At 45.4% G+C, this 19,178-nt stretch overlaps 4 protein-coding genes across 5 annotated transcripts; all 4 read left to right on the top strand.

Annotated features, from left to right (window-relative positions):
• LOC120950653 (uncharacterized) lies at positions 1–1,290 on the top strand. The gene has a single exon (XM_040368871.2). The coding sequence runs from the start codon at positions 81–83 to the stop codon at positions 1,248–1,250; it is 1,170 nt and encodes a 389-aa protein (XP_040224805.2). The 5' UTR covers positions 1–80; the 3' UTR covers positions 1,251–1,290.
• An 89-nt stretch (positions 1,291–1,379) lies between these two features.
• On the top strand, positions 1,380–7,526 carry LOC120950651 (protein scarlet-like). Its single transcript, XM_040368869.2, has 7 exons — positions 1,380–4,126; positions 4,662–5,004; positions 5,084–5,988; positions 6,396–6,623; positions 6,712–6,953; positions 7,091–7,191; positions 7,261–7,526. Exons 2-7 carry the CDS (start codon positions 4,704–4,706, stop codon positions 7,431–7,433), a joined length of 1,950 nt encoding a protein of 649 aa, XP_040224803.2. The 5' UTR covers positions 1,380–4,126; positions 4,662–4,703; the 3' UTR covers positions 7,434–7,526.
• A 6,860-nt stretch (positions 7,527–14,386) lies between these two features.
• Positions 14,387–16,008, top strand: LOC120949946 (uncharacterized). Of its 2 annotated transcripts, XM_049605129.1 has the most exons (4): positions 14,387–15,060; positions 15,130–15,408; positions 15,534–15,699; positions 15,764–15,879. In XM_049605129.1, the coding sequence occupies exons 1-4, from the start codon at positions 14,809–14,811 to the stop codon at positions 15,784–15,786; spliced, it is 720 nt and encodes a 239-aa protein (XP_049461086.1). In that variant the 5' UTR covers positions 14,387–14,808; the 3' UTR covers positions 15,787–15,879. The 2 variants fall into 2 exon arrangements, with proteins under 2 accessions (XP_049461086.1, XP_040223528.2); XM_040367594.2 differs by having other exon boundaries at positions 14,400–15,060; positions 15,130–15,699; positions 15,764–16,008.
• Positions 16,009–17,708: 1,700 nt separating this feature from the next.
• LOC120949764 (uncharacterized) lies at positions 17,709–19,178 on the top strand. The gene is made up of 2 exons (XM_040367259.2): positions 17,709–18,688; positions 18,751–19,178. Exons 1-2 carry the CDS (start codon positions 18,278–18,280, stop codon positions 18,886–18,888), a joined length of 549 nt encoding a protein of 182 aa, XP_040223193.2. The 5' UTR covers positions 17,709–18,277; the 3' UTR covers positions 18,889–19,178.

Here is a 19,178-nt window from a genome sequence, read left to right as displayed (position 1 = left end):
ACCTGTCACTGGAGGTGGTTTTCTGCACTGGCCCGGATCTTCTTCACAACAAAAACAGTGCGGTAGCGAAATTTATTTGCATGTTTTCTCATGCAATTGTGTTCAACACACTCATCAGTAACATGTTGCGCAATATGTTTCGATTGGCGTACAACAAACAAAAGACGCTGTGTCGTTATTACGCGAGAAAGGCCCGTAATCCAGGTATCGATCGTCGCGCAGCACTGCTGCCGGAAGACGCAAAAGCAGCAGAGTACGAGAGCTTGGACGACAGTGAGGCAGATTTCCACCAGGTGCACAAGAGTCACAAACAGTTTGAGGCCGAGCAGGCACAGTATCGCGACCGGTTGCAGACGTGGATCGTCGGAAATAAGTATTTCAAAACCAAGCAGCTCAACTTCCTGACCTGGTCCGAAAAGGAGCAGATCCGCTACCTGCACAGCTTCGATCCGGAGGAGTGGAACATTGACAAGCTGACGGAAAGCTTCCCGGCGGACCGCTACACCATAGCGAAGATCGTGAAAACCAAATGGCAGCCGAAGGACAGCAAACGGATGGAGCGGCACGATACGGCGGTGAAGGAAAACTGGCAAATGTTCCGCAGTGGTCGCATCAAGAACATTGATCCTGGCTTTGCACAGCATTTGCAAAAGTTCATGCAGCGTAATATCGACGAGGTGGCCCACCTGCGACCGAAGCTGGAGTCGAAACCGCTGTACGAGATTAGACCCTTGCCGGAGGGCGAATTCAGTGCCATTGTAACGAGCTGTAAAAAATATCAATCGAAGGAGAACCACAACGAATCCCAGCAGACACTGTTGGGGGAGGAAAGCGACCAGTCGGAGGAAGACGGGCAACCACAGCTATCTCACCACGCTCCCAAACAGGACACGTTTCTGCTGGGAGACGTACACAACACACAGCACGTAACGCTGGCAGAAATCAAAAGACGGGAACGTTTAACGCTCGCACACGCCGACAAGCCTGCGGATGATAGTGCATCGCTGGAATTGGGCACAGGTATTGTGGATAGGTTGGCAAACATTCACAGGAAGTATGACACCGTCCAGTACGCCGACTCGGCGTACGATGCGACCGATGCAAAGCGGGAAGATATTAAAGAGTTTATAAAGATTCCCAAGAAGCTGTACAAGGAGGGGGCCACGTACCAGTTGGATGATTGTTTTTACGACGACGATGGGGAGTTCCTGTATCGAGTGCCTGGTATGTCGAAGATAAGGAAGCAGTAAATTGTTGTTGGGCGATGAAAATAGACCATTTAATGCAAAAGTTATAGAAGAAACATTCTATTTGCACCTAGTTGCATGATGACAAATGTGCTGCGGTGTCCGTGAGCAGTGGAGCAGTTGGCACCAGCCGCTAGGTAAGTAAACTGTAGTAAATATTGACTGCTGACCTTGTTCTATTTACTTGAAGATACATCTACTATTGCCGCTGCACGTTTGCTGGTTCAAATGGGCTACTTTTGGCATCGTAACAATAATCTCTTATATACTTCTGCTCCTTCGTGGCACACAGTTTATGTCAAACGAGTACACAAAAAGCCATGGTTTAAAAAACAATACAAAACAACCGCATCAGCGCAACGTTCTAGCAGGTACTGCGGCATTAACAAAAAGGCACCCAAGATTGTTCGCTCCACTTGACCCATTTCCGTTCTCCATCACTGAGCAAAGTGATTAGCTAAATATCAGCAAAATAAAACTAAAACCTTTGCAATGCTTATGCCAATGATAAGCAGGAGAGCACCACGACCGATCGATCATGTGGAGTCATTCGCCGTCAGTCGGCGCAAGAGCACAGATCGTGTAGGTTCCAGTGGCATTTGGTTGTCGGTGTTGTTTGATTGTGGAAAAAAGCCTACCAGCAGGCTCCATACAATAGCCCAAAGTTTTGTCGCAACGCGAGGCGTCATCTGACGAATGCGCAAAAGAAGCTTCTGTTTGCGCTCGATTGATTCTTTTGCGTCGGATTCGCAGGTTGATCAGCGCTAAAGCGCGTCAAAGTAAAAAATTACACCCGAAAATCGTAAGCAGCAAAAGATTAGGTAGAGAGCGTGGGCCTTGCAGATCAGACGCAGATCGTATTTAGGGCCAAAGCGCTCAAACCGGCCGCAGTAAGACGCTGTCCCAAATTAATGAATTTTGTCGCATATATACAACGGGTGGCACGCGACTGGAGGGTATATGATTAATTAATGTTTTATTTCCTAACTCGATGGGTCGTCCCTTATCAACGTGTGCCTACTTGAACAAGCGCGCCCTGTCGCGCGTCCGGCACACAGACCGAAAGCCAAGCGATAAGACGGGACCCCGGCCATAGGAGCACGCGTTCCTGGTCAGGCCTCTGTGTTTTCGGCTAAGCTAAAAAGCTGGGTGTAGGTTGTGGTTTTATTGCATTTCTAAAAAGCTAATAAAACTAAGCAGTGGCAAAAAAGGGCACTCAAATGAAGGAAAAAAAAGTTCAAGGAAGGCAACGATGTTCGCATAAACAACATGTCGTGATTGATTCTTTCTTTCTTTTTTTGTGGTTGTTATTTTGCTATGTCTAAGAAGCTCATTTCATCTGGCTTTAACTACTGTGGTTGGCGTCATTAGTCGTTGTTTTTTTGCTGTTGTTGTGCTGTATATTCCCTTTAGCTGTCTTAGCCCGACGTTACGTTTGCAATCTTTTTGGTTGCTTTTTTTTAAACCGTATTTAATTTAATTTTATTTTTCCAAGAAGCGCGCTGTAGACGAAACTTCCTTGCAGATGTTTTTTTACAGCGATTTTGGCCCGATTGGTCCAATTCGTCTCTTTAAATCTTTCTTAGGGCAACGGTTTAATTTACGGAAAATGATTAGAGCGAAATAATGATGTGAGTAACGAGTCCTTGAAAAAGTATTTCAACTATAAAGAGTAAGGAACGGCCCCGTAGTCGAGTGAGCCACCGTCGTTGATCGATTGTGCAAGTATGTTCTAGATATTAGAAGAATTCTAACGATTTTTTGAAACATTTTCAGACAGAGCGGCTCAGCGGGAATGTCTTCTTTATTTACTAATACATTTCCTTGATAATGATGGACAATCGGAAGAAAAATAAAACATTCCCAAATAAACAATGCAAGCAGAGGTTTCAACAAAACCTCCTACCAAAATCCGCTCCCAATGTGTGACACTGTAAGCACTTCCCAAAAATCAGCCGATTACTACCAACGCTCTAATCAGTGTGCACCCGAGCAATGGGGGGGAAAAAGTGCTCTCCGTACGGAATTATCGATGCATAATCTTACCTACAGAAGGATGATTTATAAAACACGGCTAAAAAAGCGGTCCTCGCCGGCGAGTCTACAGAATAATTGCCACATAATCAACGGTACATAAAAACGCGACCCCAGTACAAATTCCATGATACCGGCGGGAGGCACTCGGAGAAGCCGATCGAGCTGCTGGGCCTTCTTCTACGTTGCCTTGGAATCAATCGAAAAAGTTAACATAAAATGGACATTTTGGGCTGCTCGCCTGATAAGCCCGGTACACGATCCAACGATCTCTCTCTCTCTCTTTCTCTCCTTCTCTTTCCTTTTCTCACTCTCGATTAGCAGGATGTTCAGTAGTCCTGTGTGGAGCGGGCTAGTAGTCTGTGACCAACATCCAACCAGACCGGTGGGCCCGAACAGCGCACACAGCCCGGTCTCCTGTCGTTGTAGTTTTGCCGAAACTTTTGTTTTCCTATTTAAACGCAACATTTTTTTGTTTGTGAACGTGTGTGAACGACGAAGCTTCGCTCTATTGCGGATCAATTCGTCTGAAGTGAATTTGTTTGTTTGTGTTACTCATACAACGGAAAAATGGACGATGTTTCTGTTACGCCTCTAAGCTGTCTGTTGGCTCTGTGGCGATCGTTTGAGTGTGTGTTGTGACTGCTTTTCAAGGTTCAATGAACGGGATTAGTTTTTAATAGCCCAGTTTTTTTTTTTTTTTTATTCAGAAAGAACGGCTTTGGCCGTATTGCTTAATAGCCCAGTTAATGTAAGCAAAATCGTCCTCAGGTGGTAAAGAGAACGAAGAATTGAGTGCGATAAATAGCGTATTGGATGGATTGTAATTGATGCTGTAATTACAGGTATTACAAAAAAAAAACAATCGAAGCACGATGTATAGCATGTATAGGTTACCACAACAACGATGGTAGTGACATATGAAGGATCAAAAATGTGGAGAACGTCCCTTATCCTTAAGAACAAACTTTTAGTAGAGGGATTGTAAATTAGTTAAACATTTGTGAGCGTTTTTATGCCAAATCTTTCCCTTATCCTTTTTTTTTTAGTTTCGTGTGCGCACATTTGATTACACAACGCGACAAACAGATTAACGGCAACGGGCAGACAGCATTAAAAATGTCTGTCTCCCTGCCCTGCTCAATATTTAATTTGTTTCGTTACGAGACGGGAGTTTTACTGCGAATTGTTCATTGATTAAAGTATGCCATGCATGAAATCAGCCTCTTTTTTGTTGCTGCTGCCTTTCGGTGCTTAGTCGACCTTTCCAAAATGCAGGCCAGTGGCCCCAGACAGTTTACATCCCGACGACGCAGACATGGTGCGGTCTCGCCGAATGCTTTTCGCATTGATAAGTGTGTTGTTTATTTTTGCTTTCAGCTCAGTTTTTGGCACGCGAGAAATCATCATCCCCCGAGTGTAATGTCTGCGCGGGAAGCGGTCGTCTCGACCGCCGTGTGCTGCACTGTTGATAACCTCGACGGTATGCCAGGCGTAACCGTAGCTCAGCACGAAGTTGCCGCCGCCGCCGACGACGATGTTACCCTAATCTGGCAGAATTTGACCATCACGCCCATCCGCAGCAAGCCCGGGGCTGGGGAGCAGCATCCGGTACTGAACGACATAAGTGGCACCTTGCAGCCGGGCACGCTGGTGGCCCTCATGGGACCGAGCGGAGCCGGCAAGACCACGCTCATGTCCGCCCTAGCGTACAGGATGAGCGGTAAGAGGGGGTGGGGGGGGGGGGTTAATTGTCCACCGCAGCGCAATAATGAAGGCTTCTTGGGGGTTTTTTGTTTTAGACAAAATGACAATTGCCGGCGATATTCGCGTCAACGGATGCCCGATCGGACCGTACATGTACAACATCAGCGGATACATCTATCAGGACGAGCTGCTGCCGGACTCGATCACCGTGCAGGAGCATCTGCAGCTGATGGCCAACCTGAAGCTCGGCAAGAGCGTGACGGCCGAGCGGAAGCGCGCCATGATCGCGCACATACTCTCCCGCACGGGGCTGGAGCGGTGCGCCAACACGAAGATTGCGGACGCCACCGGCATCGGCAAGACGCTGTCCGGCGGCGAGAAGAAGCGGCTCGCCTTTGCGGTGGAGCTGCTGTCCAAGCCAAAGTTCCTGTTCTGCGACGAGCCGACGACCGGGCTAGACTCGTACAGTGCGCGCCAGCTGGTCGAGATGATGAAATCGCTGACCCGCACCGGCACGACCGTCCTGTGCAGCATCCACCAGCCGGCGGAGAAGCTGCTGTACGAGTTCGACAGCCTCATACTGCTGACCGGTGGGCGGACCGGGTTCATCGGCGCACCCTCCGAGGCGGTCCAGTTCCTGCGGTTGCAGGGTTTGGAGTGCGAGGCCGGCTACAACACGGCCGACTTTCTGCTCAAGGTGCTGTCGAGTACGACGACCACCACCAGGAAGGGCAACCAGTTCACGACGGGCGCGATCGGGCCGAAAACGATCTGCAACAACTACAGTGCCAGTGAGGCGGCCCGCCGCCAGGAGGCACTGATCAGCATGGAGCTGTACCGCACGACCGTGGACAGTGGCGGGGATGAGGCATTTCGAAGGCGACTTACCGAGAGCCGCGACCGCTGCTGGTTCTACACGCTCTACTGGCTGATGTACCGGCACGTGCTCCAATCACACCGGAATCCAAACTTGCAGTATTTTAAGATCGTGCAGCGAATCGTAAGTGTCGACTTGGGGCTGACTGTTGTGTGGGGGTATTAGTTGTTCGCCTGTGGTCATGATTGATAGAAGCATCGCGCCTTCTGTGCGATGATTAAGCGGGCGCTTTTCACTCAGTGGTGTGATAAGGCGCGCGGTGTCAAGGGGCCTGAACTACTGTTTCGATTGGGAATGTTTGTTATTTTTTCCATCTTTTTGTAATTATTTTGACTGCCTGACCTGAATTATCACTTTCGAGTTCTTTTGTAGCAGGAGGTTTGTTTTTTTGGTCTTGTTTTTGAGTGCGTGTGTGGGGTGCCCTTGTCAGCAGTCGAATTAATATTCCTCACACACAGAGCTAGTACAAAGATTGAGAGATGGAGTGATTCACGCATGGTTTGGTGGTGGTTCTTTCTCTCTGTTCGCAGGCTATCGCGGTGCTGGTTGGACTCTGCTTTTCCGACGCGATCGAGCTATCGCAGCGAGGCGTCCAGGCCATGCAGGGTGTCATATTTCTGATCGTCTCGGAAAACACGTTCCTGCCGATGTATGCCGCCCTGTCGCTGTTTCCCGAGCGTTTCCCACTGTTTCAGCGCGAGAAGAAGGCGAATCTCTACAGTACGGCCCAGTTCTACATCTCCACCATTATGTCGATGGTAAGGGTAACGGCTGCAATTTGCTATTTCCTATTACGAATGCTAACAATTGTTTTCGGTTTGGTCTGCCCATTTCATTACTTCCCAGACACCGTTCGTTCTGCTAGAGACGTGCGCATTCATCCTGATCGTGTACTTCCTAGCTAATCTTCGACCGACGCTGCTCGGCCTGCTCGTCACCGTGGTCGTTTCCGTGCTGGTGATGAACGTGTCGATCGCCTGCGGGTGCTTCTTCTCCGTCCTCTTTCCGACGGTCGCCTCCGCCATGTCGTACTTGGTGCCGTTCGATTACATTCTAATGATCACGTCGGGGATTTTTATCAAAATCTGGTACGTACGGTTCGCTTCGATGCGAAGGAAACGAAGCGTCTGAACCGCGACCAGACATATAATTAAAATTTGATGTCACCATGCTGCTAATGAACAATTTTCCAATTTTTACCGGTTTTTTTTTCGTTGCTCTACAGGTCTATGCCTACATGTTTGCAATGGATGCCGTTCATTTCCTGGATGATGTTCGCCAGCGAGGCCATCTCGATCGCCCAATGGGATGGTGTGAAGAGTATCGGTAAGCATCGCCAGACCCTAGAAGAAGAGTTTAATGATTAATGTGTGTTCTTCCCATTCTCGCACACAGAATGCTCCAACATCATTCCGAGCGTGTGTCTGCACAACGGCGAGCAAGTGCTGGATCAGTACTCGTTCAGCAGGCAGCATCTGAGGACGGATCTGGTGGTGCTGGTGGGACAGTACTTTATTTATCATCTGATGGCAATGCTGTGCTTGGCAAGGCGAGTGTCCCGCAATTAAACAATGCATAGCTATACAGTTTTATGTTCTATTTGTATTAAAAAAAACTAACGTTAACTGTGGTTCCAATAAAGTCTAGCCGAAAAAAAAAAACACTGAAAATGTTACTACTTCGCTCCTGCATGATATGGTAAGTGCGTGAATTAATTGGAAAGGATGAGCCAGTCATTACCGAGTGTCGTGTAGACCGTGAAGCCGAAAAAGAAGACGAAGAACTGGAGGAGATAACGAACCCAACGAAACATGAAGCTACGCCGTGTAACGTTTTTTTTTAATTCAAAATTGCGCCTAAATGTAGACATTACGATCTCGTTGAATATTGCATACCTTCTGGCGTTGTCTAGTTTTGTGTGAGGCATGCACCCAGCAGGCAATTTCAATTTTCATCACTTAACGAGCTGTTACAAAGCTAAAAAGTTAGAACGATAAAGAGTTGGAATTTGATTGTATTTACAGGGTTTTCCAAGGTGTTTGGTTGCTTTCCATAGTTGTTTGGCTCGTTCGAACGGTTTATTGGGCGAATCTCAGATTTTTTTGGATCAATTGTATTGATGGGAAACCAATGGGAACGATCCAAAAATATATTGGAAACGATTACTGTTGCGCAGCGACCACATCAAAGGTGGCTGTTTGAATTTATAATTAAATAATTTATATTTTGTTCTTAGTAGGCTATGATAGCTTGTAATTTAGAGTATAAAAGGAGGAAATAGTTATAATAAATTAGTCTTACACCAGCATTTCAAGAGTGCGTTTCTCTATTTGGTGTTAAGATTCTCCCGGGTGAAACCAGGGCGAATACGATTGCCTTCTCGACGGCGCTTTACGAAATCAGTAGCGGCGCTTCCACGGCATAGACCTCCCAATTTAATTTGGAAAAGAGGTAACTAGCCTGGTAGGCCAATACTGAAATTAGTTTGGTGAAATAGAGTTGGACCGTTGACGCTCCCGAAACCCTTTTGCCCGGGACGTTCTGTTCCGTGGCAACAGACGGTTATCAAGCACTCCAGAACGACCGAAACCTTCGCGGTTGGCTTGGCCGTCGGGCCCGGAACATTGGTGGCTCCAGAGAGGAACCTCACGGAGAGTTCCATTACATCAATCTTGCTTGAAGCAAGCGAAGCAATCTCACGAACTCTATTTTACTGTTGAACGATATCGAATAAACCAACAACCCGCATATTTTTTCGAATAACGACGAGAGGAGGAATTTGTTTGCTGTCGAACATGGCGACAAGGAAGAAGTTTTTTGTAGAAAATAAGAATGGCGCATGCAGATTGTGCAATGAACCAGATCTGGCGGATAATATGGTTCAATGCGATGACTGTGACAGGTGGTTCCATTTGCATTGTGCGAAGCTGACTCGCGAACCGGGACCAGATGAACCATGGCTCTGCATCAAGTGTTCCTCGAGAAATGTTCCTGAACCATCATCGAAAACATCCGATACAGCCGAAAAATCGCTGATTCAGGAGCTAATAAATGTACTGAAGGGAATGACTACTAAGACTGAAGAAACAAAAATGACGGACGAGACCACGAACTCTGCGATACGGCGTGATACGCTAGTTCCATTACCCTATTTTGATGGCAAACCTAAGGAATGGCCTTTATTCAAGAAAACATTAGACGAGACAACTAAGGATGCAAAATTTTCGAATTTCGAGAATTTGCGAAGAATTCAACAATACGTGAAAGGAGAAGCAGAGCGAAGCATACGACCGCTGTTAATGGACCCAAAAAACGTTCCGGCTATCATCGAACGTTTGGATGAGACTTACGGTAGACCAGATCTTGTATACAAGGATTTGCTAAAGGACATTTTGAAAGTCCGAGTTAACAGGCATTCGCAGATTCCGGAACTTTCAGAATCCGTGGAAAATCTGGTAATTAATATGACTAATTTAAACCATGGCGAATATTTGAACGATCCGCGATTGGTTAACGAGATCGTTGAAAAACTGCCGATGGTATTCCAGTACCAATGGTCGGAATATAACCAAGAGAACGGCGACCAAATAGTCAATTTGAAAGATCTAAATGAATGGCTGAAACCTATTGCAAGAACCATCAGAAGAGTTGGAATACAAGATTCACGAAACCATCAGCCGGGAGAACAACGTCATGCTGTACCTGCCCGAAACAACCGTCCAGAACCGAGAAATCAGATGATCGAACAACGCAATCCTGTTCAAAGGCAATGGAATCAACCTCATAATAATGAAAACAACGTGTCAATAAATCCGATATTAAATCACCATCAATTGTGGCCTTGTACACAAAAACTGTATTATCAAGTTGTTCCAGTTATTTTAAGAAATGGATCGGAGAAAATAACGACCTTTGCCTTTTTGGACCCTGGATCATCTTTAACTCTGATGGAAGAAAATATGGCAGAGCAATTGAAATTGAAAGGTGTAAGAGACCCGTTAACAATGAAGTGGACAAATGACATCGAAAATACGGAGTCCAACAGCCAAAGAGTTCGCGTGACAATTTCGGGAAAAAATAATAAAGAATACGAACTGAACGATGTAAGGACGATACGAAATTTGGATTTACCAGTTCAAAGCCTAGATGTGGAACAAATGAAGGCAGAATATCCGTACTTGAGTAATATCGAGATGGATAGCTATCGAAATATTCGCCCTTCTATATTAATAGGTTTGAACCATAGTCATCTAATAGTACCGATAAATCGAAAAATGCGTAAAGCAGATGAGCCAATCGCTATTTACACGAAGCTGGGTTGGATAATTTTCGGTTTGGGCAAAGCAACCTATGACTGCGAATCTAGTCATCTGATGGTTCATAAAGGAGACGAGTGCATGGACGAGATGATGCGAAATTATTTTTCAACGGAAGATTTCGGAGTGAAGGCAACAAAGATGGTGAAATCTAGTGCAGAAGAAAGAGCGAATTCCATCATAGAAAAAACTTTGAAGAGGACGGGAGAGCGGTTTGAAATTGGTCTATTGTGGAAAAGTGACGATCCGAAATTTCCGAACAGCTATAACAACGCTTTAACGCGGTTGAAATGTATGGAGAAGCAATTAATTCGAAATCCTGCGTTGATGGAGTGGGCGAATAAAACGTTTGAGGAGTATGAAGCCAAAGGATATATCAGAAAATTAACGCCGGTTGAAGTTTCGAAGCATACGCCCAGGACATTTTATTTGCCACACTTCATCGTGGTTAATAAAAACAAGCCGGTTCCGAAGCCGCGTTTGGTTTTTGATGCAGCTGCAAAAATCAACAATGTTTCTTTAAACTCTCAGCTATTGGTCGGTCCAGATGAAATGGCTTCATTGTTCGGAGTCTTGATTCGCTTCCGTGAAGGACACATTTGTGTGGTAGGCGATATAAAAGAAATGTTTCATCAAGTGAAAATAAGGCCGGAGGATCAAGACTCACAAAGGATTTTGTGGAGAAAAGGAGATGCGAACAACCAGATTGAAACTTTTGTGATGCAAGTGATGACGTTTGGAGCAACATGTTCACCAGCTTGCGCTCAAGTGGTAAAAAATACAAACGCTAGAGAACACGAGAAAACGCATCCGTTAGCAGTAGAACCAATAATTCGTCAACATTACGTTGATGATTATTTGGACAGCTTCTTTTCGTTGGAAGATGCTGTCAATACTGTTCAACAAGTGATCGAAGTGCATCAGAACGGAGGTTTCCACATAAGGAATTTTATTACAAACAATAAGGATCTAATGAACAGTATTTCAGAAGAGCGTCGACAACAACGTCCTGAACCTTTATCAATGGATGAGAAGCAATCGAACGTGGAGAAAATCCTCGGTGTACAATGGGATACGGTTGCGGACAGTTTCGGCTATAAGGTGAACTTGAAAGGAATATCATCAGACATCGGAAATAATAAGAAGCCTACGAAACGAGAATTGTTAAGTGCGGTCATGAGAACATATGATCCACTTGGGCTGATCAGTTATCTAACAATACATGGACGGATCCTGATGCAAGCTGTACATGTTTCTTCAAACGATTGGGATACTGAAATTTCCGATTCGCTGTACGAGCAATGGAGAGAATGGATAACCATGGTCGAAGGTGCAAAGGATCTACAAATTCCTAGGCCATTACTAATCAATAATCAAGGACCGCTGGAGATACATACATTTGTCGATGCATCAGATCAGGCATTTGCAGCATGTGTATATCTTCGATCCTGCTTCAAAGAACATTACGTGGTACGACTGATCTCTGGAAAAGCTCGTGTGGCACCAATACGAACACTATCGATACCTCGGATGGAGCTGCAAGCGGCCGTGTTGGGTATTCGTCTAACTGAAGCAATAGCAAAGGAATTACGTCTGCAGATTCAGAAAACAACCTACTGGAGTGATTCACAAACGGTTTTGTCGTGGATAAATAATCAACACCGAAAATATCATTCGTTTGTGGCCCATCGAATCAGTGAAATTTTGGAGGTATCAAGTGCCAACCAATGGCGATGGGTTCCATCAAAAGAAAATCCCGCTGATATTGCTACTAAGATAATCAAAGATACGCGACTTTGGTTCAATGGACCCGATTTTCTCGTAGAGAAGGAGCAGTTTTGGCCGAAAAAAGAAAAGATCGTTGAGACGGATGAAGAAAAGAAATTTGTAGCCATGCATCAAATCGTCGATTTGATTCCGGAAAACAACTATTCATCATGGAGTAAATTGTTGAAACATACAACCATTTTGAAGAAATTCGTCGATTGTTTGAAAGATCGGGAGAAATTTTCGAAAAAAATTGATCCTGAGGATGTCGATGTCGCAAGAAGGGCTTTGATACGCAAAGCTCAAATCGAAGGATTTCCGGATGAATATCACGCTCTTTGTAAAGGAAAAGTAGTAGAGAAACAGAGTCCAATACATAAGCTAATGCCGTTTTTGGACGAACATAAAATACTACGATCCAGAAGTCGCTTAGAAAACATTGCCGCTATTTCCATGACAACAAGATTACCGATATTATTGCCACAGAAACCTCGCATAGTAAAGCTGTTAGTACGAAACTTTCATGAGCAATACCTTCATCAAGCAGACAACGTAGTAATAGGAGCTTTGCGGTAGATCTATTGGATAATCAATCTTCGAGTAGTACTAAAAAATGTGAAAGCATGCTGCCAAACGTGTATATTGAAAAATGCTACACCGAAAGAACCGTTGATGGCACCTCTACCGCATTTTCGAGCACATCCATATGTACCACCATTCACTCATACTGGAGTGGACTATTTTGGACCGATAGAAGTTGCAGTGAAGCGATCCGTGGAAAAGCGATGGGGAGCGTTATTTACATGCATGTCAACACGAGCGATTCATCTAGAACTTGCTGAAAAACTCGACACAGATAGTTTTCTGGTATGTTTGAAAAATTTCCAACATCGCAGAGGAAAAGTCCAGCACCTCTACAGCGATAACGGAACAAATTTTGTTGGAGCTGAGAAGGAACTTCAACAATTAGTAAATGAAATTGATCATCGTATGGGGCAAGAAGCAGCGTTGAAATTCGACATCAAGTGGACTTTCAATCCACCTGCAGCTCCACACTTTGGCGGATCTTGGGAGCGTTTGATACAAACCGTAAAAAAGGCGTTGCGGCATCTCTTCTATCAATGGAACGAAAGAAAACCTACTCCGGAAACACTACGGGCAACGCTGATACAAATAGAGTCAATGGTAAATTCAAGACCATTGACAGATATACCAGTTAGCTGCGAAGACGACGAAATTTTAACACCTTATCATTTTTTGATCGGAAGAAGCTTCGAGTGTGCACCTCCAGAAATATCTGAGACCAATCCTGTAGATAGGAAACAATGGAAACTTGTTCAGCATCACGCCAAGATCTATTGGGATAGATGGAAAAAAGAATATCTACCAACGCTTATCAAACGAAACAAATGGACGACCCGAATAGAACCGTTGAAGGAAGGGGATATAGTTGTATTAGTGGATGAAAATGGATTGCCAGGAAAATGGATGAAAGGGCGAGTAGTGCAAGTAAATCTAGCAAAAGATAATCAAGTACGATCAGTAGAGGTTAAAATAGGAAATATTATTATAAAACGACCGGCGGTAAAGGTAGCAGTAGTAGATGTCGAGCAAAAAGAACATCTTTTGAAGCATTCTAGCCATCATCTTAAACGGAATCTTATTGATGCTACGAGCGAAAATACTTCGAATGCTAAAATACTTCGTCCCTCATAACTCTTGACTGGCTGTGCTTATTTATTGTAAATAGGATTATTTACGGGTCGGAGAATGTTGCGCAGCGACCACATCAAAGGTGGCTGTTTGAATTTATAATTAAATAATTTATATTTTGTTCTTAGTAGGCTATGATAGCTTGTAATTTAGAGTATAAAAGGAGGAAATAGTTATAATAAATTAGTCTTACACCAGCATTTCAAGAGTGCGTTTCTCTATTTGGTGTTAAGATTCTCCCGGGTGAAACCAGGGCGAATACGATTGCCTTCTCGACGGCGCTTTACGAAATCAGTAGCGGCGCTTCCACGGCATAGACCTCCCAATTTAATTTGGAAAAGAGGTAACTAGCCTGGTAGGCCAATACTGAAATTAGTTTGGTGAAATAGAGTTGGACCGTTGACGCTCCCGAAACCCTTTTGCCCGGGACGTTCTGTTCCGTGGCAACAGACGGTTATCAAGCACTCCAGAACGACCGAAACCTTCGCGGTTGGCTTGGCCGTCGGGCCCGGAACAATTACTAAATCATGAGGGAACCAACCAATAAATCGTATATTGTTTTTTTCTTTCAACTTTCACTTAAATATTCATCACTAATTTAATTCTTAAAACGCATTCCTGTCGAGCACATTATTTCATGATTGACGGTACTCATCGACACGCCTCTTCTGGATCGGTAATTAGCAGTGAGATAATGTACCCACTACAAGAGGGTAGACATTTTATTTTGCAAACATTCCATCCCGCTAACCAATGAGTCGTTTGCTGATAACTCGCTGATAAGTATGCTACTCTTTTTTCTCCTTTTCTTACTCTTTCTGCACGGAATCGCCACAAAGTCTGGCGCTGGCAAAAAAGAGTTCCCTTCTTATCACTGCAAGGCTTGACCAGCGCAACCAGTAGCAACGGCGAGAATGAGAAGGCACTCGATTGGTGAACCAAAATTTGTCAAACACAATCAGCCACTCGCCACTGTCCATTCATTCTTTGCCCGACCGTCGATGAACGAACAATCCATCCCGGGGTCGACTCGTGCCTGATCCCCCGTTATCGTTGACCAGCGTTGACGGTTGACTTGCGCGGCAACACAAGCGAAGAACCGTTCGGCGAAGTGCGCGGAAGGAGTGAGTGCCCATATAGGTCGCTTATGTTGTCGCCGATGGATCCGACGGTAAACAGTACCGGCGGGTCGAGTGCCTGTGCCGACTACCGGAAGAAGCGCATCAAGAACGTGCAAAAGCTGGAGCTGGTGCGGTTAATGAAGGCGAACTTTCTGTTTATCCGCGGCAAGCATGCCGTTGCGCGCAGTGAGAAGAGTCGGGCCGACGTTTGGAAGGTGATTACCGGCCGGCTGAACAGTTTGGGGCCACCGGTCCAGTCGGCCGAAGCGTGGCAACGAGTGAGTGTGATCGATTTAAAACAAAAAGTTTGTATGCGAAACTAACACAAAATGCGTTCAAATTAACAGCGCTGGAATGATATGCGATCGGCTACGAAGAGCAAGATGGCCAAAATTCAGAACTACGTGCGCGAGCACGGTGAGGACTGCCCGTACAAGCTGAACCTGGTGGAGCGGCTCATCTGGGACACGTTCAGTGTGAAGCCGGAGGAGTACATGAAGGATCTGAACATGAAGCTGTGGCGCGAGAAGCAGCAAAAGTGTGCCGGACCGTCGGTGGGTGACAGTGTGTCCTCCTGCTCGTCCCAGCTGTCGGCCGAGCAGAGCTTCGACATGGGATGGAATCAGGTGGGGACGACCGTGCACGACACTGGTGCCACCGGGTGGAGCTCCGCGTCGTTCGCTTCCATGGGCAGGGAGGGCGGTGTGATGGAGGACACGAATCGAACGGCCCCTTTCTATCCTACTTCCAGCACTGGCCAGCCGGATCAAAGCTTCGGACCACCGGCACAGCCGATGGAAATGGACTATGCGGGATATTCGGGAGCATCCACAAGCAGCAACGTAACACACCTCAGAAGCTTGGAATCAACGACTCAGTGGCCATCTACGGGCTCTGCATCCGAGGAGCAGTCAAAGGTAATCATTTACAAGTCAAACATCCCGCTTCAGCAAGTGATCGTTTGGTTTCTCTCCTCTTCAGCTAATCCAGAGTGGATCGACTGATCTCGTGCCCGGCAGCAAGGTGTTGCGAGAGCTGAACAAACTGTTCGATCTGGTACTGAAACAAAATGAAGAAATTCTGGCCTTGCTAAGGCAACCCGCAGGCAATGAGCAGGAGAACCGTGTGTGATGGAAAACAGTACATGAAGAGTTCCTTAACAATAGTAAACTATGATTGTAAAGAGTGTCTAAAGTTAAAATATATAACAAACAGTAAAACGTATACATCAGCAGTTTGATCAGTTTTAAATTGCATGGCCCTTATTAGTATAACAGTTTGTGAGCCTCTACCACCAATGGAACATGACATCGAACATGAAAAATGTATGGAATTTGACAGGTTCAAGATGGCGTTTCTCTTATTTGTTCGAAATGTCGGACGATACATCTCCATATAACACTTTTTCCTTTGTTCGAGTCTGATATCTTGTTCGATTGGTGCCAGCACGCCGCCTAACTGTTATACTGCAAGCGAATTGGGTTATGTACATCTACAGGTAAGTAAGTACACTCATGTGGTGGTCAACTGTCAACGCACTAGATCAAATACTACAAAACGACCAGAAAAGTAGGCCGAAAATAGGCTTCCGTTTAGTTGAGGGGGGGGGGACAAAAGTGTCCGCCACTAATCGGTTGTAATTTAATAATTGTCACATCGCTACCGCCATTCACTGCGCCGCTGCTGATAATTGCTAACTAGTTGTACCGCCGTCGGCACATTCGTTTTGTTCGTGTTCGGTACTTGATAGTGAGGCCGGTTTTGTGGCTGAACGATGAAGGACTGGAGGAGCTGTGGTCGTGTAGTTTTTAATTAAAATCTCGACGGACGCTGACAAACCAGCGATAAGTGATTTGGAGTGATAGAGTGTTTGTTTTCGTTGTAAAACAATTTCAGGTCACAAATAGAGTGTCGGCTAGAGCTGTGGCGTCTTTGAAGTGTCGGCTGCCGCTTTAGTTAATCACGTTTGTTTGTAACCTTTTTTTAACTATTGATTAAATAGTCAACACAACGGATGAAGCAATCGATGCTGCTGCAGAAGAAATTGGGCGCATGTTGAGGTAGAGTAAGGTTCTATAGGCTGCACACGCTTGCAATAGGTTCGATAGGCTGTGGCACCATTAGCAGTTTATGGTTCACTTTTTTCTGAACAGTATTATTTTCTTTAACTGCAGGTACATTCAGATGAGTTTCTTTGACTCGTACGAAATGGTCCTCGCGTTAAGTTTGGCTGTAAACACTTCCTACAATCACAAAAAAAAAACAGAACGTCACCCGTTTCGCGTCGTATCAAAAACCGGGCAAATGTAATCGAAACATCCGGCCAATTCTCTCTCATATGTCTCACCGTGCGGAACGAGGATTAGCTAACCGCGAAAGGATTTGACAGGGATTCGAACCGTGTCAATCGTGTCCGGTGGCGGGGCCATTCCAGCTGGCAGACTGGTTCGAATGAGGATGGAAGTTATTTTCGTCCGCTTTTTCGTGGCTATAAATGGGCACTGGATAGATGGCTGGTGCAGTGAAATAAATTATGAAACTATCAATCAAGCCATGATCCGAAAACATCGCTAATTTTACAAAGGATGGTAAACAAACTCATTGACATCCTAGTTCACATTGAATTATGAAACATGGTATTTAGTTGCCATAGGCACCGATGTGTTGGCCATGTTGCTCACATGGATCGCGACGACACACCTGGTAAAGTTCTGTGAAGTCGTCCACAAAGATACAAGGAGCGTAGTAGGCCCAATTTGGGATGGAGATAGCTAGAATACATCTGCCATTTAGACCGAAAAACTCTCGAGTTTAATGTGGTTTGTTATACAGTAATGATTTTAAAGGCTATAAATAGTTTCACTCAACGAAAAATTGGCGCCATACGAACTAAACGAAAGTTATAGGGCGTTACATCGCATACAGCTAGCAAACGATCCGATTAGCAAGTTAATTAAGCGTACGTTTCGTTCTGCAAGCGCTTGTGCAATAATCTGCAATGCTGTTGATGCAGTTTGCTGCAAGATGACTCTGCATGAAACTCACGATCCGTTGTGGTTTGATAGATACGCCTGCTTACGCGACAGGGAATCGATCGGTTCACTGGCTTCGATAGTATAGCCGTTATCATAGGGGCGCGATGGCTAAAAAAAACTGCGCTTGCAGAAGGGAAAACATCACCCAATGAGACATCCTGGCTAGATGGATTGTAACGATCCATCACTGATTGCCATCCGGATCAGGCGAACGCGAATGAGGACAACCAAGTCACAAGAGTGCTTGCTACTGGCTGTGCTGCTGCTCGGCCATTATCGGAGTCTTGTGTTATCACTTAAGTCATGCGTATCGGAAGAGCGGATGACACCGGTGACGTAGGACGAACCGAATGTTCTTCGGGGACTTAATCTTCGAGCTGACACACTGAAATTGATTTAATTTCGTCGGTTAGTCGTACCCGGGCAGCGATTGGACGAGGTTCACGGTTGTGTTCTACCAATGAGCTGGCATAGTGGCAAAGATTCTGGTACTGCGATGAACTACGCCTCGTACGGCGTTGGATCGTCGTCAGTGAGTGCGTTGAAGCCAGTGCAAAGTTCTCGAATGGATTCGACACAAGACACACAAGAACAGTATCAACTGCTCCATGAGGATGAGTGGCCTACGAGTAGTTTCTCAAACGCTACTAGCTACAGCAAACCCTCCATGGACATTCAGCTGCTGAACGACGATCACGAGAAGGCGATCCTGCGTGATCTGTGCAAATCGGGTGGATCGGAAAGTACTCCGTTGACCACGTTTAGCTACATCAGTGAGTACATCTGCTCGAACAACATCGACATTTGGCCGGGAGAGATAGCGAGCTCGTCCGAGGCGAGTGCTAAGCAGGAGTTGGACCACGGAGAACAGGTTCGTCCCAACAGGGCTAATGGTCGAATTGAATCTATTTAATGTTATTCTAATTCTTTTAGCGTTTACCCATTTCCGGATGCATTCATCAGCAAGTATACCTGCGATGCAAACGTGTGCTGGAGTCGATCATTGTGAGGAACGAACAGATTTTGGCCATGCTGCGTCAAAAATCTTGTCAGAAGGATAGTATCAAGTAGACGACGTAATCAGGCATTTTTTTAGGTTAAGTTTAACCAAGTAGCCTCTAGAGATGAACGGATCACGTTTTTATAAGGATCCCCCTGTGTGGTACTGTGTCTGCAGTGGCAGTAACATGGTTTATAATGCTGTTCGTGGTGACATATAGCTTCAAACATCATAAAGTTCAAAACAGACTATAAATAAGCTGAAGGAATTTGAGGCTGACTGCTGGTGAATATCTTGAAGTTTATTCTGGAGTCACGGAAAGTAATAAATGTTCGGCGTTGGACTGGAAATGGACTAAAGT

The sequence above is a fragment of the Anopheles coluzzii genome, chromosome 2, assembly GCF_943734685.1.
Source record: "Anopheles coluzzii chromosome 2, AcolN3, whole genome shotgun sequence".
In the NCBI taxonomy this organism is placed as follows: domain Eukaryota; kingdom Metazoa; phylum Arthropoda; class Insecta; order Diptera; family Culicidae; genus Anopheles; species Anopheles coluzzii.
The sequence above is the reverse complement of the archived record's forward strand: the minus strand, read 5'-3'. Positions and strand labels throughout refer to the sequence as shown.